At 37.6% G+C, this 26,571-nt stretch overlaps 1 protein-coding gene across 2 annotated transcripts in view; it reads right to left on the minus strand.

Moving 5' to 3' along the window:
- Positions 1-832: 832 nt before the first annotated feature.
- The window catches only part of rpl38 (ribosomal protein L38), a 26,725-nt gene continuing 986 nt past the window's right edge, over positions 833-26,571 (minus strand). Inside the window, exons 1-5 of one of the 2 annotated variants that reach the window (XM_036142081.1) lie at positions 5,530-5,597; positions 5,309-5,335; positions 4,703-4,763; positions 2,157-2,279; positions 833-904 (exon numbers count right to left, since the gene is read on the minus strand). In XM_036142081.1, the coding sequence (XP_035997974.1) occupies positions 879-904; positions 2,157-2,279; positions 4,703-4,763; positions 5,309-5,311 (213 nt within the window). In that variant the 5' untranslated portion in view covers positions 5,312-5,335; positions 5,530-5,597 and the 3' untranslated portion in view covers positions 833-878. Of the gene's footprint in view, positions 905-2,156; positions 2,280-4,702; positions 4,764-5,308; positions 5,336-5,529; positions 5,598-26,571 lie in introns of those variants that run through there. The other variant, XM_036142082.1, reaches the window with a different exon arrangement.

Below are 26,571 nucleotides of genomic sequence, written 5' to 3' on the forward strand. Positions count from 1 at the left end.
ACAGTATCAACTAGCGCTGAGTTATTTGTAATTTGTCCCTCAGTAAAACTGGACAAAATTTGAATTTTTATACCAAAGCAAGCCTATTCTACCTACAATTGGGCCAAAATATTAATCTTGAGACATTAACACTCGAGCATCCACTTTAATATAAACCCCGGCTATTCCTGCACGCAGGTACGAACGCTTCATGTTGCAAGATTTTATACCAAGATAAAAACAAACTCCCATCACATCAAACCCGCAACTGAGTCCCGAAAGGTTGTAGAGAAAAGGGCCAAAGAGAAACTTGCTCTGAACGCAACCTTTCCAATAACCTGTTGCTTTGCTCAGCCAGCCTGCTCAAACTACTGCGCTTCACAAGACATCAAAAAGCAGCACTTACCGAATAAAACGTCTCCTACACCTAGGAGCAAAATGCTAAAACTACTTCCAGCTCAATCCTCGTTGGTTTATTAAGGGTAGAACAGCAGAGTAACATTCTGTGGAATTGTACCTGACAGTTTTCAGCAGCAGCAGTAACTTAACCACACAGCACTTTTATGTGCACTACTTGGTATACAATTCTAAATACCATAATACTAAGGCTCTAAATTAGTAATAATATTTACTTGAAGACCTATGCAGCTTTTTAAAGGAATATTAATTTTAAAGGTGAAGTATTTATACTGCATACATAACATAAAACATAGAAAGAATACAATGGTTTAAATGCTGGATACAATTCATCACCATTCTTAATCTTATTTGGACCACAATGACTGGATACATTTTATGACCTACATTTAACACAAAAGCATGGTTAAAAAAAAAAGAAGCACACAAAGTGAGATAAGGTTTTTCCCAATTTTTATTACAATTATCTGTACATCTTGGATTTACTTCAGCTCCTTGACAGCCAGACCTGTAAAAGAAAGACGGCAGGTTAGGAAAGATTCAACTAGAAAATATTTCACGATGTTGGCTGATTTTCTGCTGTAAAAAGTGAGATTTTGTTTTCAGGCAGGTAAAACACAAGGCCTGGTCCAGACGTCAGTCAAATACCTAATTGGCATTTCATATCATGAAACAAAACACTTTCTAGCCCCTGGCAAACCCAAGAGTGGTTTACACACGTAAGGCAGAACTCTGCCCTGCACTTTCTACCTTTAGACCAAGGCTTTGAGTTTACTTTATAAAATACCCCAACCAAATGCTTGGAAAGTTTTCATTATAAAATATTAATGAAAAGTTTCAACTTGTCCAGTTATTAGAAAAAAAGAAACTGCAAGAAATCTGCATTTCCCACCTCTCTTTCAGCATCTTAATTACTAATATCTATGCCGGGTTTAAGGAGACAGAGTCCATTGAACTGGCAAAAGCTATTATTGGCAGACAGACTGAATGCATGGAACAGAAAATATAATCGCCCTCCAAATATTACATCCAGGCTTTTAGTAATTGCAGCCTTCATTGTTACTGCAACAATGACTGATGTGTAGCTCCATTTATCGTTTTAAAATCAATTTTTAGCCAAGTTTTTATAATCTTTAGCAAGAAAATTACCAAATACCAAGTCAAACTTTTTTTTATTATTTCCCCCCTAATTTTAAAAAGTACTGATTTTTTAAATCATTAGTCCTACATAGTGTTCAGATTTGCTTTTATTATGTAGGACACCCAAAACCACATTGTAACTCCTTAACTGCACTAAGATTTGTTTTCCCCCAATCGGATTTTTAACATTGTTTTATGACACCAAGTCACTAATATAATTTGAATCTTTATTGGTAAAACTTGTGCATAACACTAACTTTATTTAATAAGGTACAAATTGTGAAACATTTACTTTGGTTTATTTTCCTGCCCAGTGAGCATAATGAGTTTTCCCCACAATGCCGTCTGCTTTGAATTTTTATCCATGTTCTGAAACTCATTACTAAGGCGGGCATTATGCAAAACCAAGAAAGCAGACCGTCGGTAAATTTCTCCCTTTCTCAGGTCCTGCTGGTATAAAAAGCTCGTTGGGAAAAACTAAATTTGGTCTAACACACAAAATAAAAAGCTCTCCATATATTTCTGTTAAACTCAAATACCAAAAACTTTTTCTTTATTCTTACAGGAATTGGTATGAAGAAAGAAGCGGCGCTTTGCAGCATAACTCCATTATCACTGACCTGGGGGCAGGGACTGTTTGAGCTTCTCTGCCTTCTCCTTGTCTGTGATGACCAGCGTGTACAGGTATCTGCTGCAGCGCACCTTGAACTTAACGTTGTCCTTGTTCTTCTTGATCTTTACGGCTGAGAGGCACAAACAACACATTTTAATTAATATTAAAGCTAAAACTGCAACAAGGCTTTGTGAACATTTTATCCAAGGTTTCCATTTTCTTTACCAGTGTCACTACATTCCTGGCACTCAGTTAAAAGGTGAAAACCAGATTTTTTTTAAAGAAACACCTCTAAGATCTCGATATTTTAACAATAAAACTGTAAATGACGCTATCCTGGACCTTTTTAACATACAGTGCAGCCGGAAAGTATTCACAGCACTGCAGTTTTCCCCATATTTAGTTATTAACAGCCTTATTCCAAATGGTATTACATTAATTTATTTTCTCAAAATTCAACAAACAACCAATTATGACAATGTGAAGTTTTTAAAAAAAATTGTTGCAAATTAGAAAAAGAAAAGCAATCACATTTAGGTAATTTTCCTGACCATGACATTCTTGGTCACCTCTCTAAGGGAGAAGGACAACCATCTCTGCAGTGATCCACCAATCAGGCCTGTAAGGTAGAGCAGCCAAAGGAAAGCCACTCCTTATTAAAAGGCACATGGCAGACCATCTGAGTTTGCCAAAAGGCACGTGAAGGACTCAAGACCATGAGAAACAAAGTCCTCTGGTCTGATGAGAAAGATTTTACTCTTTAGTGTGAATGCCAGGAGGAAACCATACACTGCTCATCACCAGGCCAGACCATCCCTACAATGAAGCATGGGGGTGGCAGCATCATGCAACGGGGATGTTCTGCAGCTGCAGGAACTGGCAGAATAGTCAGGATAGAGGGCAAGAAGAATGTAGCAACGTAGAGACATCCTGGATGAAAACCTGCTGAGCGCTCTTGACCTCAGACTGAGGCAATGGCTAATTTTTTAGCAGGACAACGACCCAAAGCACACAGCCAAGACCTCAAAGGAGTGGCTTCAGAACCACTCTGTGGAAGGCCTAGAGTGGCCAGGCCCCAATACAGACTTTAATCTGATTGAACATCTCTGGAGACCAGAAGATGGCTCTGCAGACATTTTCCATCCAACCTGGTTGCCAGTTCGAACCCCCCACCCCTTCTGACCGTCTCAGTCGTGTCCTAAGGCAAGACACTTCACCCAAAATTGCCTGCTAGTGGTGGTCAGGGGCCCCGGTGGCACCGATGAATGGTAGCCTCGCCTCTGTCAGTCCGCCCCAGGGCAGCAGTGGCTCCTAACATAGCTCACCACCGTCAGGGTGTGAATGTGTGCGTGAATGACTGACTATAGAGTAAAGCGCTTTGGGGTCATTAGACTAGTTAAAGCGTTGTATAAGTACAAACCATTTACTGCAGAGAAGATCGGCCCAGACTGCCTAAAGATCGCTAAGCTTGTGGCATCATACAAAAATACTTGAGGCTACATTAGCTGCTGAAGGTATTAAGCAAAGGCCGTGAATACTTATGTAAATGCAATTTATTAGTCCATTTGTAATAAATTTGCAACAATCTTTCAAAGAGATTCATTTGACACCAGTTGGACAATGGCTTTAATACCTAAATGTGGAACAGGTGCAGTGCTGTTAATACTTTCCTGATGCACTGTATATTGACAAATTAAAATGTTGCATACTGATGGACTCCTATGACAAAACAAATTGCAGAAATTGAATGACAGAATGTTTAAAAGAAATGAAGAGAAGGGTGTGAACTCTTATGCAGCATAATAGTAACTGTATTTAATTCATCTAACATTTTTCTAGTCATAATCACTCAAAGCACTTTTCCAGAAGAGCTCCATCACCATTAAACTCAAATAAACTCACATTCATACAGATGTTCAGTTTGATAGGCAACATGTGGCAGGAGAAAGCTGGAATGAAACTACTACTAGTACTCATGGGGAAAAGTACTACTTTCCCCATGAGCCACCGGTCGTGAATACAGCTTAATTTTTTTTCAACCGGACTTTTAATCAGCTCACTAGAAGAGATAATTCTGCTTTGGTGACAAAATGACATGGCAGCTGCACGGAATAAGAAATATCCAAACAATTTGATATATTTTCATCCTATTTTCTAACGAATACACTGCAGTTTACGTTGACCTTAGATCTGCTAAAAAGGTCACACTTATTACTGTGTAATGTCATCATCAGCAATAAAAAGAGCAACAGGGAATATGTTGCCTTTAAAAAAAAAAAGAAAAGACATTCAGCTTGCAGTCCTTCGAGTAAGAAACGATTCCCCATTTTTGATGGAATCTGGCCTTAGAACCGATTAAGCATGTTCTCACCAAGTAAGTGGATTTTTTTGTAGATGCACACTTGAAGCATTAACAGTCAAGTCATATCAAAACTTTACCCATGAGACATTTTAACATTGATCAAAAGACGAAATCAAAGATGAAAGCATTAAAATAAGCTAAAATATCAGACAGGGGAAACTATTGGGAAACGGTGTATTTATTTTACTTACACTTGGCATCCTTCCTCCTGGCTGTCAGCAGGAAATCTTTGATTTCTTCAATCTTGCGAGGCTACAAACAAACCGAGCAGGAAAGTTAGCAACAAAAGCATGCGTGGAAGCACAAACACGGACTGATTTGAGTTGCCGTTGTGAGTGGACCGGTGGAACTGAGGTTTCTGTTGATAACCAAAACCCAGCACTTGGTCCATCCTTTACTCTAGCAAGTTTGTGAAATGCATCACCGGCACATCAGCCTGGGATGTTTGGACTTCTTGCTGCGTACAGATAGCATTTGAAACGGACGGTTTCGGGCCTTGGCAAAAACCCGCGTCAACGTGGCTGCTTATCTACTTACAATATAATTATATTGAACTTAAAATCATTTGAAGAGTCTACGTTACACCAGAACGTCGCTGAACGATGCATGGCACGTCAGGGAACCAATAAGCGACGTATTGCTAATGCTAACATCCAATGCTAACGGCATTTATGTTCAATTACTTCACCGCCAAGACTAGGTTTTAAGTATCAAATGCACCCAAATGTTACAAAAACAAAAGCCAAAACCTTCTAAAACCGTTTATTTATGTGTTTAAATGGGATAAATGTCCTCACCATGTTGCCGTGTGAGCGGACTGAAGGCTGCGGAAGGAAAGAAAAAAGCTAGTCAGTTTAAAGGAACAAAATGGACTTAGCAAAGAAATGTGTGCATTACAACGAAATTAAAACGGTACAGAGTTAAATTCCGTTAGACATATGTTTGATGATATGCTAGAAAAAGAGGATTGATGAGGATTTATTTGGTAATATTGTCTGTGCGTGAACGTGAAACTCACTCAGTCAGCCAGTGAGGGGACGAAAAGGGGCGGGACTTCCGGTTCAACAACAATTTATATGTCCGTACGGCAAGCGCCGCAGACCAGAAAAGGCAAAAGCGAACAAAAAAATTGAAGGCTGGCAAAGAAAGACATTTTTTTAATTTTTATTCAAAGACACAACCACAACATACTAATAGGCTATGTGTTTGTTCATTCATTCATTCATTCATTCATTCATTCATTCATTCAGAATTTCTGATGTGAAGCTTTCTTCGCACCAAAATTTAATAGAATAACACAAAGCTGAAACACGTCTCCCATATTAGAGATTACTTAGCATAAATTGTTCGATTTTTGACATAAATTTACTATACACGAGCTATTTAAACCAGTCTCTGATCCTCCTTTTGTCCTGTGAGTGACAGCTTACACCAGTGATTAGTAGGGGGCTAACACTGTTTAAAAAACACACTGGAGAGTTGACAAAGGATCGATGTATGCAATTATTACACTCTAATTACATTTATGCCTTTTTCTAGAGCAACATACTCCCCACACAGCAATTGACTGAAACATTTATGTATTTGAGTATGTAAAGCATGTAGTTCAACAAGCCCATTATAACTATTATCAATAATTATATTAGATAATAATATTAGAAATATTATTTTTCTTCTATTTTCAACCACTCGTTGTATTTCCCTTCTCTGAACTGAAATACAATACTGACCCCTGCAAAATTATTTATATTTTCATATTTTGTTATTTAACAGCAACAAACTTTGCTTTTATCAAGATGTTTGTGATAAACTAGTGCATACTTGTGTGGTTGAAGGAACACACTTGTTTACAAATATTTTTTAGAAATGAAAATCCATAAAGTGAGATGCATTTGTGTTCACATGCCTTTACCCTGATAAAAATCCATCACACCAGGGTGTCAGGAATAAAAGGCAGTATGATAAATAGAGTCCACCTCATTGTAATGTATTCTCAGTATAAATGCACCTTTTTTTTATAGGTTTAGAAAAGAACATTTGTGAACAAACAGCATCTTGAAACCCAAAGAACACACCAGTCAGGTCAGGGATAAAGCAGTGGAAAAATCACAGCAGAGTTTAAATGTTTTAACATCAAGAACAAAAAATACCGAACACATTCCCTTCCGTCAAAACAAAAATGAAACCAATGATTCTACAACTTATGTTATTAATTTTCTGACTTTATCAATCTCTCACATCAAATGTAGATGAATTCTGGCCCACTCTTCCTTACCACTTTCACTTGATTTAGCTTTGCTGACATTTGTTGCCATTCTGTTGCTGATTTGCTGTTCTGCTTTAAAAAACTTGTCCTGTTGATGAAGCAGTTCAGTCAGAGCTTCAGCTGCCCACATCACCCCCATCCACATGGATATGTGTATCCCCAAAAGTATTTTATCATTTAGACGTTGCACCCACACGGATCCAGCATTTTGGAAGAACGTAAACAATAATTTTTGAAAATGTGTCCCAGAGTGGATCCAAAATGCCGGTTTTGGTTTTCCATGTGTACATGCAAACCACCTCTCTTCTGAAAGATGATGTTGTAGCTTCGCCTCTCTTCGTAACCGACATGTTCCTCATGCTCATAAACAACATGCCGGCCTCTTGTGTTGTGTTCATACTAAGGCAAATATTGGCTGTGTTAAATTGTTAGTAGTGTCCTCTGACGTTTCCTTCCCAATTGGCCTGCTCTGCACGGCATGTCCCCTGCCAACCCACATAAAGACCATTTAGATGTTCGTGTCTTATCTCCCGCCGTGTTGCTGTGTTTACTTCACATGGGTTGTCTGCACATGCGCAGTGTTTTTTTTTCTGCTACAGTGTTTTTAGTACGCACATGTTTTCCTAATTATTTCTGAAAATTTACTGTGTTTATCTTCGTGTGGATGGGGCCTTGGTCTCAAGTTGGGCCCAAGAATGTTTGATGAACAGATTCGGTTCATGGTTGAATCAATGACAACAAGCTAAAGCATCATACACTTACCACTGTCCTTGTCAATTGGTACTAGGTCTCTTGGGAGATTTCAACACAAGCCAGATTTGTTTAGTATTTTTGTTTTTATTCTCCTGTCATTACCTCTAAAATCTATCATGTTAGACCAGCAGCATCTGAGATGGAGTTTTTTTTGTCATATTTTTAAGAAGGACATTCATGCCATTTTGCTGTGAGGTCAACTCCTGAAAAGGCATCTATTTTTGGCAATAGTGGCAGAAAGCTGAGAGGAAATGGGTTGAGGAGGGAGAAGACATGCAGCAAAGGCCGGGACTCAAACCTGGGATAGCCAAGTCGAGGACCGAGGCCTCCTAACATGGGTTACATGTACGGAAAGCCATCTTAAATGTTTTTCACTTGTGAATATTCTTTTTGGACCACTGATAAAACAAAAATGGATGTCAAATTGTTTGCAAATGGACCCACGACCCTTCCCAGCTTGATGGGAAGCAAGCACTGCCTCTCTAAAGTTATTGCTGATGCCTTTCAATTGTGTGAACACTGCTATACACTGGCTGCTACTCCCCCCCCCCCCCCTGTTTTTTCACTGTCAAATAGTTTTTTTTGTCCTTTGCTCAATAATTACTCTGGTATTTACCCTTATCTTCTACTCTTGGTGATTCTTTAGAGCTGACTTTAGATTAGACCAGCTTGGTGTTCTTTATTCACCTCTTTTTTATCTTTGCTAGTAATTATGTGTAGCTGTCAGTGTGTTTGCAACTGTCACCCCCGAATTTCCCCATCGCGGTCCAATAAAGGGATTTTTATTTCATGCAGCAAGGACATACAATTAGGCCCAGCAAAATGTGGACAGTGACTCAAATTTGTTATTTTAGCTGTTTATGAAAAGATATTCAGGATACAATTATATAATCAATATGGGCTTAAAGTGCAGACTATCAGCTGTAATTTGAGAATAATCACATCCAAATTGGAGCAAGGGTTTAGGAATTACAGATCTTTAATACATAGCCGCCTCTATTTCAAGGGACCAAACGTAATTGGACAATTGACTCAGAAGACTTCAAAATAAATAACGAGGCTACATGGGCTCTTCCCCCGTTAACCTGTCATCAATTAAGCAGTTACAAGGTCTGGAGTTGATTGTAGTTGGGATGTTTGCATTTGGAAGCTGTTGCTGTAAACACACAACATGCGGTCAAAGGAGCACTCAGTGGAGATGAAACAGGTCATCCTGAGGCTGAAAAAAGAAGAAATCCATCAGAGAGATTGCAGAAATGTTTAGAGTGGCTAAATGAACAGTTTGGTACATTCTGAGAAAGAAAGAGTGCACTGGTGAGCTTGTGAACTCATAAAGGCCTGGATGTCCTCTGAAAACAACAGTAGTGGATGATCGCAGAATTCTTTCCATGGTGATGAAAAACCCCTTCACAACATCCACTCAAGTGAAGAACACTCTCCAGGAAGTAGATGTATCAGTATCTAAGTCTTCCATAAAAAGAAGACGTCATGAGAGTAAACACAAACCATTAATCAGCCTAACAAATAGAAAGGCCAGAATTGACTTTGCCAAAAAACACCTGAAGAAGACAGCCCAGTTCTGGAACAGCATTCTTTGGACAGATGAGATTAACCCGTACCAGAATGATGGGAAGAAGAAAGTTTGGAGAAGAATTGGAACATCTCATGAACCAAAGCACAGCACATCTTCTGTGAAACATGGTGGAGCCAGTGTGATGGCATGGGCATGCATGGCTTCACTTGTGTTTATTGACGATGTGACAAAAGACAGAAGCAGCCGGATGAATTCTGAAGTGTATAGGGATATACTTTGTGCTCAGATTCAGACAAATGCAGCAAAGTTGATTGGATGGTGCTTTACAGTTCAGATGGACAATGATCCGAAACATACAGTGGAGTTTTTTTAAAGCAAAAAGGTGGAATATTCTGCAATGGCCGAGTCAAACACCAGATCTCAACACAATCGAAAATACATTTCATTTGCCCAAGACAAAACTTAAGGCAGAAAGATCTACAAACAAGCACCAACTGAATAAAGGCCTGGCAAAGCATCACTAAGGAGGAAACCCAGCGTTTGGAGATGTCCATGGGTTCCAGACTTCAGGCAGTCATTGCCTGCAAAGGATTCTCAATAAAATATTGAAAATAACATTTTACTTAGGGTTATGTTTATTTGTCCAATTATTTTTGAGACCTTGAAATGAGGAGCGTTTGTATAAAAATAGGTACAATTTCTACACGTTTGATCATGTATTTTTATTCCCCTTGTATTAAACCTTAGAGTCTGCACTTCAATTACATTGTAGTTGTTTCATTTCAAATCAAATGTTAGAGTCCAAATCATGAAGATTGTGTCACAGTCCAAATATTTCTGTGCCTAACTGTGCATAGTTTTAGTCACACACAACATTTCCTTTCCAACTTTTCCTTTACATTATCTTTGATCTATTTTTTAAATAATTTTGAACCTGATAAATGTTAACATCATTTGACATTTTCTGATATGAAAACCCTCCAAAACTGTCAGAGGGTGTGCTTCCTTTTTACCATGACTGTACATTTTACCACAGTCTTTTAAGAAACAGCTTGAAGCAGCAGGAGAACCATGACATCACAAGTTGTATTTAAGGCTGAAGATGATAGAGGGAAAGCAAAAACATGTATTAAAGTTTGTTTTCGGTGATTTCTGACTTGCTTTATTTTTATTTTTTAGATAAGGTTAAAAACAAATTAGGTTTTGGAAAAAGAAACTCCAACATATACCTCTTGTACTGAACATATTATCACGGTCTTGTTGACTTATGACTTCAATTACATTTTTCAGTCCAAATAGATAAATCTAAATGGTGCTGCAATAAAAGCCCTTTAAGGTATATGAGTTTTCACACTGAGAGAGTTCTCATTTATAATCTCTACAAACAAAAAAGTGTATTTCTCTAGCAGCACAGTGTAGTTAATGAGCCAATTCTGCAATGTTGTCGGGTAAGCTCAATGGGACTAAATTTATTTTATTGTCTAGGGTTATAGGGGGGAGGTTTGGCTTTGTAGGTTTTTCACATGGACTTTGTTTTAAGGGTTTTTATGGCTCAGAAAATACAATTTAACAATGAGATCCAGTGTTGTATTTTTCTTATGGGATTTTTGGGTTGGTTGTTTGTGATAATCCACATTCAAATTGCATGTTTTTTCAGAGATATCGCTGTCTGATTTCGTTCAGACTCACTCAGTCCAGGCGCTTTTAATTAACCCATACTTGCTGCCTGTCTGTCAGTGTCCAAAGGCCAAACCCCTCTGTGCTTTTCCTTCTCAACATGTTTTGCTCAGGATTTAAATTTTTCAGCAGTCTCATGTCAATCAAGGCTGAAGATGAGGCACTTTTTTCCCCACCATGTGTAGTGAGTCATGTTCACCTTAAAATATACTAGTACCCGAATCTCAGTCAGTGTCCGTTATTAAAGATCAATTTAGTGTTTTATCTTGTCAATGAAATTAATTGGATCTGGAGCATGAATTTATATTGAATTTATATTGATAAGATGAGGGGGGACACCAGCAATCTAACAAGGGAGGAAATTCCTCTGATGTGAACCAGTGCAAGAATCAAGTCTTCTTTGAATCATCAGAACACTTAAGACAGACATGGACTACTTATTAATAAGAACAACAATTCTACCCTATAAAAAATCCATTCCAATTATAAAGATTGAGTTGATCAATAGACTGAAGCTCTTTTCTGTATGAATTAAAGGTACAAGTTCTCAAAACTTACATTAAGTTGTCAAGAGGAAAGTGGGGACATATTTTAGTCAGAGTGGAGATTGAAAGAGGAAATTAGAAGAAGGTAAGATCAAACTGAAGATAACAAATCAAAGGAGAATCCACCCGTTTTCTCATAAATCTGAAAGAAAGTGGCAATTTTGGTTCTGACCTGTGGCTTGATTTTTATTGCTCCCTGGATGAGCTGTATCTTTACAGATGCACAGTTCCCATTCACCTGTCTCTTAATTTTGGGACATAGCTGACTTTTTCTTTATTGTCATTCAGATTGGCATCATAAAAAAACATATCTGGATGAGATTTTGTTGCAATGCCTCGGGAAACAAAAACAGCTGCACCTTTTTATATATAAGGATAGCAAAATTGCAACAAAACTAATATTAAAAAGTACAAAGGAAAATGTACCCAAAATAGTTAAATAATGTCAAAAATACCAAGAACTGTACAGATGAAGTGAATCATAGGCTCAACAAAAAAGAAGATTTATTTTCTTCAACCAAGTAATTAGAGATGACTAAAGCAGGCTTCAATCGTTAGACATTTACAGTATTCAAAAAGTTAAAAATGTGATTTATACAATAACATTTATAGTTTTGTTTTATTGGAGGGAGCTACATACCTTACACATGCATCATGGCAAACTGAATATTATTTTTATTCCAGCATTTTAGTGGTTGTGTTCTTCAAGCCGCAAAAAAGCCAATATTACTATAAGTCTAACAAACAACAGCAATGCTTCACCACCTGAAACCATAATGTGCCAACCATGGAATTAACCTCATGAAAGGAAGTTGAACTTCATTCTGAAATATTTCAGACAACAGCAAGCCATTCTTGCTGTTGTAAAACCAAAACAAATTAAAAACAGAATACACAATGAGAAATGTGAAACCTTTAAAAGATGTGATATAAAAATATAAGCGGCACAAAACAAGACACTTGCATGAAAAATAGGGAAAACTGCTAAGACAATTATTTCCCACACCAATGTTAACTTACATGATAGAAGCATTGGCCAACTTTATAAATACAATGACATAACCAGGGTTGATCACACATAAATTTTGGTAGTTATAGCATTGAGATAGAGGTGAATATATCAAAATAACTTGAACATAAACTGATTCATCCTAGCAGCTTGCAATAGAGCAAACACCATGTCCAGAAGGGGGCAATTTAAACGGATACCCAAAGACAGGGGCAAACAATAGCTAAATTAATATAAATGTAACAAACCATGAAAAATAAATTTAAAGCCTAAGTCAGCCCTTGTTAAACACAGTGACATACCACTCTTCTGTCCTGTTTGTTTAATAAGAGCCTTTATGATTTTTATTGATGATTATATCTTTTTTATTGTCAGATTTATCTCATAATCTGTAATAGACATAACATTTAGTTTAACTGTGTTAAGAAATATCATTTCTAATTGTGTTAACAGCATTTTCAGTGTATTGCAACATTACACACATTTTCCCAAGCCATTAGAAAGCAAATATGATCTGTTTTACAGAGTACAGCTGTCACTTGTCTCTTTTGGTCAAGTGACAACAGAGGTGCGACCCAAACAGTACCAATAAACACAAGCCCAAAATGGTGCCAGTGAAAGCTTTTTCTCTTATTTTCAGGCCAAAATGTTACACCAAAAAAATAAAATAAAAAAAATAACCAACAACACAACAATGTTTTACAGCAGGGGTCACCAACCTTTGGTGACCCCTGATTTACGGACTGCTTAAATACAAATGTATATAAACTGAAAGGAACAAACAAAACAATACAATACATTATTTGCAAACCAATACAAAATGAAAAAAAAACAAAAATTTTAGCCCAATAATTATTCTTAAATCAAGACATAAGGCATCATCATGATTAAGTTTTTTTTTCTTTTTGTTGCAGTTCTTGTTTGCAAACAGCAGAGGGGAGCAAAAGCCCGCCAATGTGAAATTAAGGGCAGTCTCATCCTCACTTGTTACATTGGGAGACGCTGTGTGCAAAGGAATCGGATCCATCAGTACTCAGCTCTATGTGCTCTTAGATGCTGATCTCTATTTTGGGTGCTGATACAAAAAACGCCTTGAGTTTTGTATACTGTGTTATAAATGACAATTGCCATTTTAAATGACAACATCAGACGTTGTTAAAATCAGACAGAACTAATCACAAAGAAATGTTTGTTTTGCTTGTATTTATTTCAAATCTCTGAATCTTCTTCTAAAGTAAACTTTCAGTTGCCTGAAGTTTTGTGTGTGTGTGTGTGTGTGTGTGTGTGTGTGTGTGTATGTGTGTACTCTTACATTACAGTCTCACCTCTGAAGAGAGGTGGATTCAATGAGCATAATCTCAGGCAAGGTTGATTTATTTACACAGCGGCTTGGTTTTGGTAAATTCATACAGCAGTGAAATCTCTTTTGAGGCTCTCTTTTTTTTTTTTCCCGTGGCACACCTGGTTTTAAAATAGTTCCCTAAAACCATGATTTCCCCCTTTTTGTGTGAAAGACGTAACCGGAATAAAAATGCATAGCCTCAGGCTGAGGGATGATCGTACTTTGTAGCTGTGCTCTGGCTTATTAAAAAGGCATACGGGGAACTAAAATTCTCCTAGCACAGGGATCCTTTTTGACTTTCAGCGGACGCATGAAGTGAAAATGATGGAATTTCAGCATCTTCCCCACAGTCGTTGGAGGTAATGAAACACATCCTTTCTGCCTGTAGGCCTTCAGGAGCGACAACAGACGTAGCCTTACCTGGGAGCTAATGACTAATTCAGGAGAGGGCCAAATTATTAATCATCTTTTCATCCAGTGTTTTGGTGGGAATCTGTCAATGATCGTTTGAAGTGTTTCACCCTCTTATCTCTATTGAGTTTGCTTGCATTATCAAGAGGTTTTCAAATCCACATTTAACATGAATACATAGCATTCAGTAATAGGGAACATGAGTTGGGTTTTTTTCATTCAAGGCGTTCAGAAAAGTTGTTATTCATCGTAGAAAACCTCTTACTGTGATAATGAGCGATAAAATTAATGTGAAATTTCTGTAACTGAAGTTGGGTTTAAGTTTCATTAGAAAAGCAACAGGAGGGCACTTCAAGATCCTCTCCACTGCGTTCCCCTCTCCCCCCCACCCCCCCCTTATCGCTCCCTGGTTATTGAGCAGATTGATCCGTCAAATATTGATTCCTGCTTCAGCCGCCTTATCAGAGGCAAACCTAAAGTACATGTGCGGATGAGAGGAGATTATTAGAAAGTCTGCAGGTTTGCTCTGACTCTGAATCTCAATTGCGAATGTGCTTGGATTTGTGAGCATAGACAAGAAAAACTGTTGAGGAAATTTACCGTGAGCTTCTCAATAATCACGTTCAAGGACTGTGGCAGTGCCACAAGCGGCTTGTCTACAAAATCACAGCTGCTTTTTGTCCCGCCTGCCCCCACCGGTCACACTGGCTTGATCAGAAAACAAGGACATGAGAGCAGAGGAGAGGGGGACGGAGATATTTCTACACATGCAAAAGCTACCTTTATAAACATTCTGTTTCTGTACCTACCATGTGAGTAGTCACACTTTAACCTTTAATGGACCAAAGTCAGGATGATGAAATTGTAGTGGGAGAGCCAAGCTAGCACATTCTGTGTATAGCTTATGAATATTTATACACTTCGCTTTTGTCTATCTATGTATCTATGCATCTATGTATCTATCTATCTATGTATCTATCTATCTATGTATCTATGTATCTATCTATGTATCTATCTATCTATCTATCTATCTATCTATCTATCTATCTATCTATCTATCTATCTATCTATCTATCTATCTATCTATAAGATGATACTGATTTGTAAGTATTTAGTGTAGCAAAACGCACACACATGTGTTTTGCAATACTGAGAATGTTCAAAAACAATTTTATTCTGCTACTCAATGTTATATTCTGTATTGTCCTCATCCTGTTTTTGCTGGTCCATTGTAGTCGGTAAAGTGCGTTTTTCCACTAACTATTCACCGTCCTCATCTCTGCATTTGGGACCCGCAAAAAAACAAAATAAATAAATATGACACTTCCCTTCGACTCTTCAAACTTTGATTTCTCTGGGTGCTGTTTACTGCAGGTTGGATACTTGGTAGTCATTAAAACTCCACATACTATGGCACCAATTCCACTCTGACCATGCTGTCATCAGTTCTACTCGCTGTCCTCAGGTTCTTCTCTCAGCTTTCCCACCAATCTCTGCCTAAAGGCTCCTGGACAGGACCATTCATCCCTTATTCTGACTTTGTGACAGTTAATCTCTGTGCTATAGAATGAAGATATACTGAAGACTAGAGCAACAACAGAGGATTTCTTTAGAGGAATAGGGTTAAGGAAGAGAGAAACTTTTTGGAATAAGGGAACAATAACCTCACCATACATGTATTTTGGTCTTTCTTACTGAGAGAGAGCGTGATTAATACTCAAGCATAATTTTGAGATCAGCTATAAAATGAGCAAATGAGAAAATAGGTAAAAAACATTATTTCAGTCAGTGATGAACAAACTTAAAAACCCCTGTAGGACAACATTCTGTCCATTTAAAATAAAAAGGTTGAAAGAACAAAAAGGTAATTAAATACCCACCAAAAGGGTGGCAGATATGTATCTATCTACACTTTTTTACTTTTATGAATTTGAAAGCATTAAAGAAAAAATTGTAAAATAAATAAAACCTGTTTAATGGATGAAAAAAACGGTAATTGAGTTGGTTGACAACCAGTGTGCTATATAAGCCTACTATAAAAACAAAGCTATCTGACATTAAATGCAGCACAAGAAATCAAACACTTCCTCTAAGCTTACAACCATTGAAATTGTTGGCTTCACTTATAAAGTATTTATTCTAGGTAGAAAACAATTCTGCTTTATCAGATCATTGGTTTTATGGTGCTAATTTTCCAATCCAGTTTGGTACATTAACAACAGCTTGGTTCATCCCTTAATCATGGTATCAGTTTTGTTGCAGTTGTGATTTAGATTTGTCTCAGTAAGTGAATCCAGTTTATCATGTCCTTTGGATCATGTCATAGAGATGTCCTCACTTGTCTTTGGGGCCTGTACAGTCATCAGTTTTCTCCGTTCCCTTACAGGCTGAATATATTCACCATCTGTTCTTCTTCTTCTTGTGTTTTTTTTTTATTTCTTTTTTGCCGATTGGCAAAAAACCTGAGTTGTGCATTACCGCCACTGCTATGGAGTATGATTCGTGATGGATTAATCTTTATAATACTATAATAATATATAATCAAATTCTATTAAACAATTTGGTTCTTTTTAAAAATCTTAGGATATTTTGTATCTCAAATTCTCTCCTCATGAAACTTCTTTTCTATTTGATATTTTTGACAATCTATATATAACATTTTCAACTGTTTCATTGTCCTCGCAATAGTCACATGTTCCTGTATTATGTTTTTGTATCTTAAAATGTGGACTGTTCAGTCCTGTGTGTCCAATTGTTATCACTCTTTCCTCCTGTCTATTCCTTCTTCCATTTCCTATTTCCCCAGCTGACTTTTTGATCCTATAAAATCGTCCTCCTTACATGACAGAAGCATTGGCCAATCATGTAATCGTCTTCCTTTACTTTCTCTATACCATCTTTTCTGCCATTCTAGCTTCAGTTTTTGTTGGATAATACTCTTTACTTTTGATTTACTGATTTGAACTGTAAAATGTATAAGGTTTTGAGTTGCCCTCTTAGCCATCCTATCTGCCATTTCATTTCCTTTCAATGGAATATGTGCTGGTATCCATAGATATATTTTCCCATGTGTGTTGTGTTTATCCCATGAAGCTGTGGAGGTGCAACTTCATGTTTTGCTGGCCCAGCTGTGCCGTCACCCATGTGAGATTGGTTGTTCTTTCGTTTCCTGTCAACTTCCATTTGACATCTTGCTGAAGCCTGATTGGACTGTTCATATCCGGGCTCCTCCAATCACAGAAAAGCTCCAGCTATTTAAACTCTGCTCACCTGTAGAGGCGGCCGATACCGGGAATTTTTAATCAATCCGATACCATGTAAATACACAGTAAGTATCGGCGATACCGATACTTTTTTTACATTTAAGCTAGATGTATCATGAAACTGTTGACCAATTGGTGTTTTTGTGATTTTTTTCCCCAAATAACATTTGAATAATGGTCTATTCATAGTATTTTTTTTCTAATCCACCTCTTTTTGATTAATTACTCTTTTTGAGTGGGCTCCAGTAACATATGACATATAATATCTACTTTGAAGGTTAATATGAACTGCTGCTGAAGATGACCACTCTTCTCTGACTGGACATTCTCTGGAGGTCTCAAACGCCTCTGTCAATGACGTCTGTCTATGGGTCTGGGTCTGTCGGGGCCAGGCAACGAGCAAAGTTTTGTCTCCTCTCTCCGTTTCTGCAGCTTGACGTTTTGTTGCTCATGGTTTTTCACGTGCTAATATAAATTTGTTCAGTTTCCACATTATTTAACTGCCTTTTAACAAACCCTACAGTCAACGGTGCAAGACGGTGACGAGAGGAGACAAAGTGCTGTGACACAGAGAGGGAGACTTTGGTGAACCTGCTGCAGTCAGTGCGTGCGGGAGAGAATAAGAGTATTGTTCAATATCAATACCAGCATTGGTATTGATATTATTGATACTAGGATCGATCTGCCAACCTCTACTGGCAATCAGAGCAGCTGTAATTTGATGTGAGCAGTTTCACTTGTTGCTTGGGATGTTCTGAAACTCGCTTTGCTCTAGACGTGTTTATTATTTCTTCGTGTTTATTATTTCTCTTGGGGACTTTGCCAAGCACATGCTGGAAAACCTTGTGCTTCAGATTGGCAAATTAAGTTTTATTCCAGCCTTTGAGTTGTCCAACTGTGAAAGTTTAGTTTTTGTAAGCTATGTTTTAAAGAGCCTACTTGGCTGGAGTTTGGATTTATTTCATTTTCTTCCTATGTATGAAAGGTTTATTTTTATAAACTTCAGTTGGTTGTTTGGACTAGTTGAAGTACCCAACCTTTTTTTTTTTTGGCAAAGCCTGAAACACAAAACAATAAATCGCTTCTTATTCATAAAACCTTTCATATCGGGTTGAATGTTACCTTCCCTTTTTCCCTGGCTTAGCTGGGTCAAAACACCATCACGCACACACACACACACACACACACACACACACACACACACACACACACACACACACACACACACACACACACACACACACACACACACACACACTTGTGGCAATGCCAGTGTGTCTGCTCTCTCTTGCGCCCCCAGTCTACTTGCTCCTACCTGAACGACTCAGCACACAGTGTCAGCCTTGGCGAGCTGCAGGTCTCGATAAGCCGGTTATTATTTCATGGCCTCTGTTTGCTCAGCGTGGGCCATGTGCATGTACTCATCTCTTAACACAGATTCAACCCACAGGTACAGCCATAAAGACCACAATTGCACTTAATTGAAGGCTTATCTTACATCTGTACCTTCAAGGGACTGTTTCTGCTTTTCTTTGATCGTGTGCTTGTGCGGAGTGCTAATGAGTAGTCGGTGTTTTACTTGCTTTAAAAAACAGGTAAGTCAGATTATTAGCTTGGAGAAACCAAAACAGCCATTCAGAACAACAACAACAACAAGCAGTCACCATGCGTATGCTGGCCATCTTGGCTCTTTGCTTTGTAATTTTACAGTATTAGCAAATTTGTTTGCCCTCTTTATTCAGGTATGAAAGAGCACAGCTGCCGTAGGATGCTTTTTTTTATCCACTGTGGCAACGGATGACATAAATAATTAATTCTGTTATGTACTCAATTTATTGTAAGGAAATGTGATTATGTTACAATAAATAATATCTGTCAGCAGAAGATCGGTCTAGTTTGATCAGGGGACAAAAATCCATATTTAATAGAAGCTAAGTGGTCCTGGCAGTTATCAGTAGAACAATGCACTTAATGGCACTTTGTGTGGAATACAACATTTTTTGAAAATTATATACAATTTCAATAAAAAAAACATTTGAAATTGGAGAATTATAAATGTGTCATCATAATCAATAACACAATTAAATATAAAGAGACATAATCTGAAACATAGTGCTTTCACATGCTGATGGGAAGTAGTTTGTTTACAGGTATAAAAGGAGGTTCCGATGAAGTGGTAACACATGGCTATGAAACAGGCTCTCTGAATAGAGAAGGTGGGATTTTATTCAGAGCTCCACTATGAATACGCTAGCTTGGACCCCATTTGTTATTGTTCGAGTGTGGAAATAGTGAAGAAACAAACAATTCACTGATGCAGAAAGCAACAAAATGTGCAAAGAAACTCAGGACGAAAAGCAAAGTTGATAATTTCCTTGCTGTGTAAAAATGCTTCTGATTCAATGAATATGTTGGGAATTCTGTTTATTTCCCTTTTAATGGTGCCACATTTTGAATAAAAATGCTTTTGTCGACACGAGATTGTGCCACCAGTGCTAATACCATCTCTCCTCTTTTATGACCAAACTCTTCCTTCTAACATGTCAATGCTTGCTCCCACAGAGTGGGGTTCAGTGGAGACTGCTTCCAGGATGGTGAGGATGGAGTGGTCGGCCTGTGGTCCTGACCTCAACCCCACTGACCAGCTGTTGGACCACTTTGAGTGTGCTGTTCCTACCAGGAAATGACCAACACAACCAAAGAGTACTACTGAGAAATGGTTGTTGAAGAAAGGGAGTCCATCTTGTAGCAGTGTGAGACCTAACAGGTGACCAGCAGGAAAAGGAGATGATAGCTTCTTGCGGTTGTGTACAATTCTTCCATGAGGCTGACGTGTGCAACATCAATACGTTTTTTCATTTCTGGTATATCTTGTTTCTACAAACCTCAATCATCTAATCCAAGAACCATCACTCAACAAGAGTCGGTAGCAGATAACGTGACAGAGAGGATTCATGGGTGTAAACCACATACTCAACTCTGCTGCTCCATCCACAAATCCCTTATTGCTTGTATATTTATTATGGGTTAGATTCCACCTTTAGGGGTTTGATGAAAACATTTTAAAAAAACAAAGGGACTTGACAGGGATTTTGCTGTTTTTTATTGATACAGGGTTCCGCTCGATTCTCCAATTTAGGACTGCATTGACTTCTTTATTGCAAACTTGCCACTAACTACTATTAAACAATTCACACAAGTGCAGTCTAATAGAAAAACAACCCCAGATGCAGTTTGTCATTTAAAAATGGATGATCATCCTTGAGAGGTTTCAGATGGATGGAGTGAGCCTCGAGTAAGCTTGATAATTTTGGACAAAGGTAAAGAGTGCATTTAAAAAAACTTTTTTTTTTTACAGAATTATTCCCTAATTTAATCATTTGCACAAATACACACGTGGACTAAAGTAGCTGTACTTTAGGCCAACCAAGTCATTAGCTCACAATCAGGAGCAATTTAAGATTAAAGTTTTATTTGATTTAATAACTGTGAAATGTCACAGCAGCTTAAATTTAAGCCTGAATAATTAAACACATAAGGGGATTATAGTTGGAATATCTAATTAAAGCATATAACCTAAATCTAATACAATCAATCAAAACCTAAATGCTACTATAGGGGAGCAGTTGTTAACCTGCAAATTTATTCATACAGTGTGGGTTCAGAAATGTTTGGATAATTACCACCGAGTTAGAATAGTTTTATTTCTCTCAGCAAGCTCTGGTTGTTGGACTAGTGATATCCATATAAGATTTTTGAAGGGCTTAACAGTGCACTTCATTACCTTTGGCATGCAGTCAGTTAAAAATGAAAATTTCAACTGGTTCTAAATTACTTTGTCTGTCCCCGTTGGACGTTTTTTTTTCTCCCTGAAAGTATACATTTTGTTTCCTCATCGTCAAGAAATTAACAAAAACTTTGGTGAGCACTAAAAGATGAAAATGGTCAAAAGGTATTCAACCCAACATAAATTAGGTAGTTGAACTCATTTTGGTTTAGCTCTCCTCACAACAACATGCTGATTCTTTATTACAGGAGTTTATTGAACAGGAATATCCAACTCAGTCTTCCTCAGTAACCACTCATTGGCAAAAAAACATCTTATTCTATTCTAAACTTTTAAACCATTACCCTTTCAGCCACCTTCTTGCCTTATTTTCGTTCTCTTTTAATCATTTGTTGGATGCTTGTCATGAACAGAATTTCCTTTCTCCGCAGAAGTCACTTTGACCCAATTGTTCTTTCTTAAATGTCACTTAACCTGACTTGGATGACATGAGCAGGGCCATGAACTGCTGTCTGTTCACACTCTTAAGTTTTAGGAAACAATGTTCCCAGATGGATGTGGCCTCATTCAGCAGGATAGTGCCCTGTACCACAAGCCAAAAAATAGTTGAGTAACTTTTTGAGGAGCAAGCATGAGGTCTTGACTTTACCTGCAAATGCCCCAGATCTCAACCCAACAGAGCATCTGTGGGATGTGCTGGACAAACAAGCCAGATCCACAGAGGCCCCACCTCCTGTTGGCAGATTAGCAGAGCAGACCTTCAGGGATAATTTCAGAGCACAAGCCTGTTGAATGTGGACAGCACATTCAACAAGCACAAGCAGACAGAATAGGCGCTCACTGTCTCTGTCTTCGGTCTGATGAAGGCAACAAAGTGATTTAGTTTTGGCTAATAGCTGCTGTTAGCACACTTACAGAAGATAGGCTTATGGATGAATTGAGAGTGGAACAGGAAGAGGAAATATATATGTGGAGGAATCTAAAGTAAAATACGAGTTTTTAATACCCTTAAAAATCGTTAAAGCCATCATTGTTTAAGATTTGGAATTGTGCACCCTAAAGATCTCTATTAAGCCTTGTTAGTTTCTGGATTATCCCTAAACACCCTGACTAATTTTGTTTTTTCAGAGGTGGCAGTTCGAATCAGATGAGTAAAACCTTGACACAGTTGGATGTTCCAACTGGGAAATACTCCCAAACACAAATCAAAACTGATTTTAGAATGGATGCAGCTGGCAACTGTGGAGCTTCTGCCAAGGCTTAGCCTGGACTTTATTACAAATTAAATGAACTTTCTATAAAAGCTTTGTCTGGAGACCAACCAGTTTAAATAAATTCTTCTAAGAAGACTGGTAAAATATCAGCCAGAATTATGCCAGAAGCTTGTTGATGCTTAAAAAAAACGTGTGGGTCGCAGATGGACTGGGGCCTGTTTCAATAAGGAGGTTCAACCAACTCTGAGTTAAAACTTGAACTCTAAGTTGACTTAGCCTGAGATGGGAAACTCTGAGTTTTGTGTTTCAGAACAGCTGAAATTAGGTAGTTCAATCAACTCTGAGTTGGCTGACTCTGAGTTAAGCGCGTACACCACTACTATAAAAAGCCATTATCAATGGAGCACAGATATTACGAGTCACCATGGCAACAGCGTCAGACAAAAAAAGGTGTGCATATTTCTCACCAGCAGAACTGGTTAATTACTTTTATACAGTGTTGGGTGTAATGAATTAAATTACTAAGTCATCTAAATACTGCAATTAAATTAAAGACTATAAAACAATAGTGGATTTAATATCAAATTTTAAAAGGTATATTTTTAATTTAACTTACTCCCTCTAGTTACACACTTTGGTCAATTTAAGATTAATTCATGCAATTGAATATTGTTTATTTGAAAGCATTAGAAGTGCAGTTTCTTGTCTCTCCTTGTATTGTTCAAGTGGTTGAGGTTAATTTGGGATTTAGAAAGTAATTAATAAGTAAGTAAAACAAATTGGTAAGTAGACCAATACTTTCTAGAGACAGTAATTATTACATTAATCTAATTAGACTTGTTGAAGATAAAATTTGTAGTTAGTTATTAAGAACTATTTTAGAGTAACTTACCCAACTGTTATAATATCAGAGGTGAAACTAGAAGAACAGTATTTTATTAAACCTTATTTAATTTTCATGGATATGTGCAATCCTGCAGGCATCAAAAGAACATGGCAGCAGCTGAAAATGAAATATAAAAACATACTTCAAGCAGGTAAGCCTTGAGCACATCATAGGAGTAGAGTAGCTACCTGGCTGTACAAACATTTGACATATTAAATGACTAAATGGCATTCAGTGTAGCATTTTTGACATATGTCTAAATGTTCATTCTCATTTGACTTCTACTCAGCCAACAGAAAGAAAGCAGAGGCTCGTAAAACAGGGGGAGGACCTGCACCACCACCCCTGACAAATGCAGAAGAGATGGCCCTGAGCCTAAATGCTGGAAGGCCAATGGCTGAGGAAATTCCTGGAGGGACTTCATCAGAGCCAGTCACTCCAGAAGATTTAGGTGCCTTCATAAAATGTAAGAGGTCTACCTACAGTGTGAATTTCTTTATATAGACTAAATGTGATATTTCCATTTATATTACTTTGAGTTGGGTTTTTTGTTGGTCCCAACAGATTCGGATGGTAATATCTGCCTCTTGGAGCCTCCTGTCCCAACAGTACCCCATACAGTTGTCAGTAGCCTACTCCATACACCATCAATTATGACAAATAGTATTATAAAGTGTACTCATTGAAATGCTCATCTTCACAGGATGATGGGATGAAGAAACCATTTCTGCTGCCACAGACAGGCCTACAGAGGTAATTTTAATATTATATGTCTACACATCAAACAATCTACACATTCACATTTATATGTGGAGTAGCCTATAGAATCCAAGTTTATATCTATAAATGGTCATTCTTATCTCTACCTACCCCCCAGAGTTATGGAAGAACGGCAGGAGGAAGGTCCATCAACTTCTGGTGCACAGATGGACACAGTTCAGGGATTTACAGTAAATGCCACAGTTTCATTCTGAATTTTAGACTGCATTCATGATGTAACTATAATCTAATGTATTTTCAGTTGCCAGTTAAGGAGTTATATAGACTTCTTCTTATTAAAAAGATAGAAAAAAACAGCAAAGAACTTGTATACTTGGACCGCCAGATCCAAAAGGCAGATCTGGAAATCGACATTCTGAACTAAAGCTAGAGGTGAGTGTATGGTCACAGGTGAATTCTAGGAAGTAATAAAACTATTTTAAAATCTTCCTTTTTTTTTTTTTTTTTTAGCAAATGAAGAACACCATATAAATTGCTGTGATAGGATAGAGATATTACAAAAAATCCACTCTGGGCCTTAAAATCCTTTCCCGACGTAAATGTAACTCCCTACGAAGTAATACAGCCTCTTCGTCAACAGGATCATCCATAAAAGGACATGCCATTTCATTCCCTTTGATGCGGTCTGCGTGACTGGAATGTGCGCAATGAATATGTCCCCAAAGAATCAATGAGGTGTTTAAACACCACTTCCTCTTTAAAAAAGGAGAGGAGACCAAAATAAACTCTGGGTTTTCTGAAGAAAACCTGCTCCTGACCAGGTTAGGTTCACAGAGTAAATTGCCATGGTAACTGACTCTGAGTATAAGTTACCTCTCTTTCAGAAACAGAAAACCCAGAGTTTCCCTCATTTCAGGGTTAACATACTCAGAGTTTTCACTTAACCTCCTTTCTGAAACAGGCCCCAGGTGCCTACTTTCTAGTCACTTGATGTACAGCTAAACATAGTGTGGGATAGAATAATATTGTTTCCTGAAAAAATGAGTAATACTGGTGAACCCGATATTCAGCCGGACACAGTTATGTTTTTCTTTTTAAAAGGTTTATTGTGAGGGATGAGTAGGGATGAGTTGGCTGAGGCAGGTATAAGTAGACAGGTGAACAGAGTTCACTAATTAGTGCAGCATGTGGATCTGATTAAGAGCAAGGTGTTGGCTGGAAGGAGACTGAGCTGATTGGATAGTGGATGAGAGGTGAAAGCTGATCCCAGAAAAGTCCAAAATAAACAAACAAAAACCCAAATCATGACACTGATGCCTCCACTGGAATGTTTTGCCATGGAGATAATGTGCCATGTTACAAACAGTACTCCATGTACACCCAAAATCTCAATTTAGGTTTCATCTGATCAGATACGTCGGATACAGAGAGAGCAAATTACGGACTGAATGCTCCTTCTCTTTAATTTTAGAAATATCTTTTAACGCTTTTTTCCGCGTCTGCCTCTCACTGATTTTTTTCCTTAAAGTGATGTACATGCGTATAAAAAGCAGAAACAACTTTATATATTAATTTATGACCATAGATTCCTGTATTACTTCAATTTCTCAAATTTCCCAATGTTTTTTTTTTTTTTTTTTTTTTTTTGGCAGTGGTTGAATTGCAATGATTCTATTAGGCTAATAGAGAATATCCAATGTCTATATAATATCTATGTCTTACTTCTTTTATTAACACTGGCTCATTAGATACTCTAATGGATGTACCTTCCAGCTATTCTTTCCTACTGGTAATTAGATGATGATCTGTACCAAAAAAAATTAAGATGAATTCTGAGGGCAAAGGGAGTTATTACAGAATAAGATAAGGCCATCTTCAAGCACGCCGATTAAGCTATAAAATGGCTTGGGGGCACTTTGGGAAGACAGGGCTTTACTTTTAGTGCTTCCACCACTGTTGCATTTCAACTTTTATATTAGGATATTTTGACATCTATCACTTTCCTCCATCTTCTCTTGTTTCCTGAATATTCATTGAATCTCTCCACTGCCCTACTGTTATATTGGGTTGAGGTATTAATGATCAAAATTAGTCCATTTTACGTTCTGTAACTCTGCTGCACCTACTCCAGCTGTAAAAAAACATTTCCTTTATGGTGAAACTTCTTCTGCAGAGAGAAAGGAGACAAAAAATATGCCGCTAGTGTCACTTCTGACACCCTCTCATATAATAGTTGTAGCTTTCTAATCAGCCTTAGAAGAAGATACAGATAAGGCACTGCGTCTTTTTGAATGCTATGACTCTGTGGAAAGCAACACATGGTTACTTTACATTGCTGACATGGCACCTGCCCAAAATTACAAAATAATGTCATTTGTTCCATAAATATTTTATTAGAAAAAATTATATATATATATATATATATATATATATATATATATATATATATATATATATATATATATATATATATATATATATATGTTGATGTGGCCTCTTGGGAAGAGAAAAGTTGTCACCTTGATTGAATTAATCTCTCGCACTGGGAAAGCACATTAATATTTTCCAGCCTGCTACAGGTTATATAAAATTAACTGACGTGAGGGGTTTTAAATAACATGTTTGGGAAGTATTCATATCCCATGAAATGTTT

The sequence above is a fragment of the Fundulus heteroclitus genome, chromosome 10 (genome assembly GCF_011125445.2).
Source record: "Fundulus heteroclitus isolate FHET01 chromosome 10, MU-UCD_Fhet_4.1, whole genome shotgun sequence".
NCBI lineage: Eukaryota > Metazoa > Chordata > Actinopteri > Cyprinodontiformes > Fundulidae > Fundulus > Fundulus heteroclitus.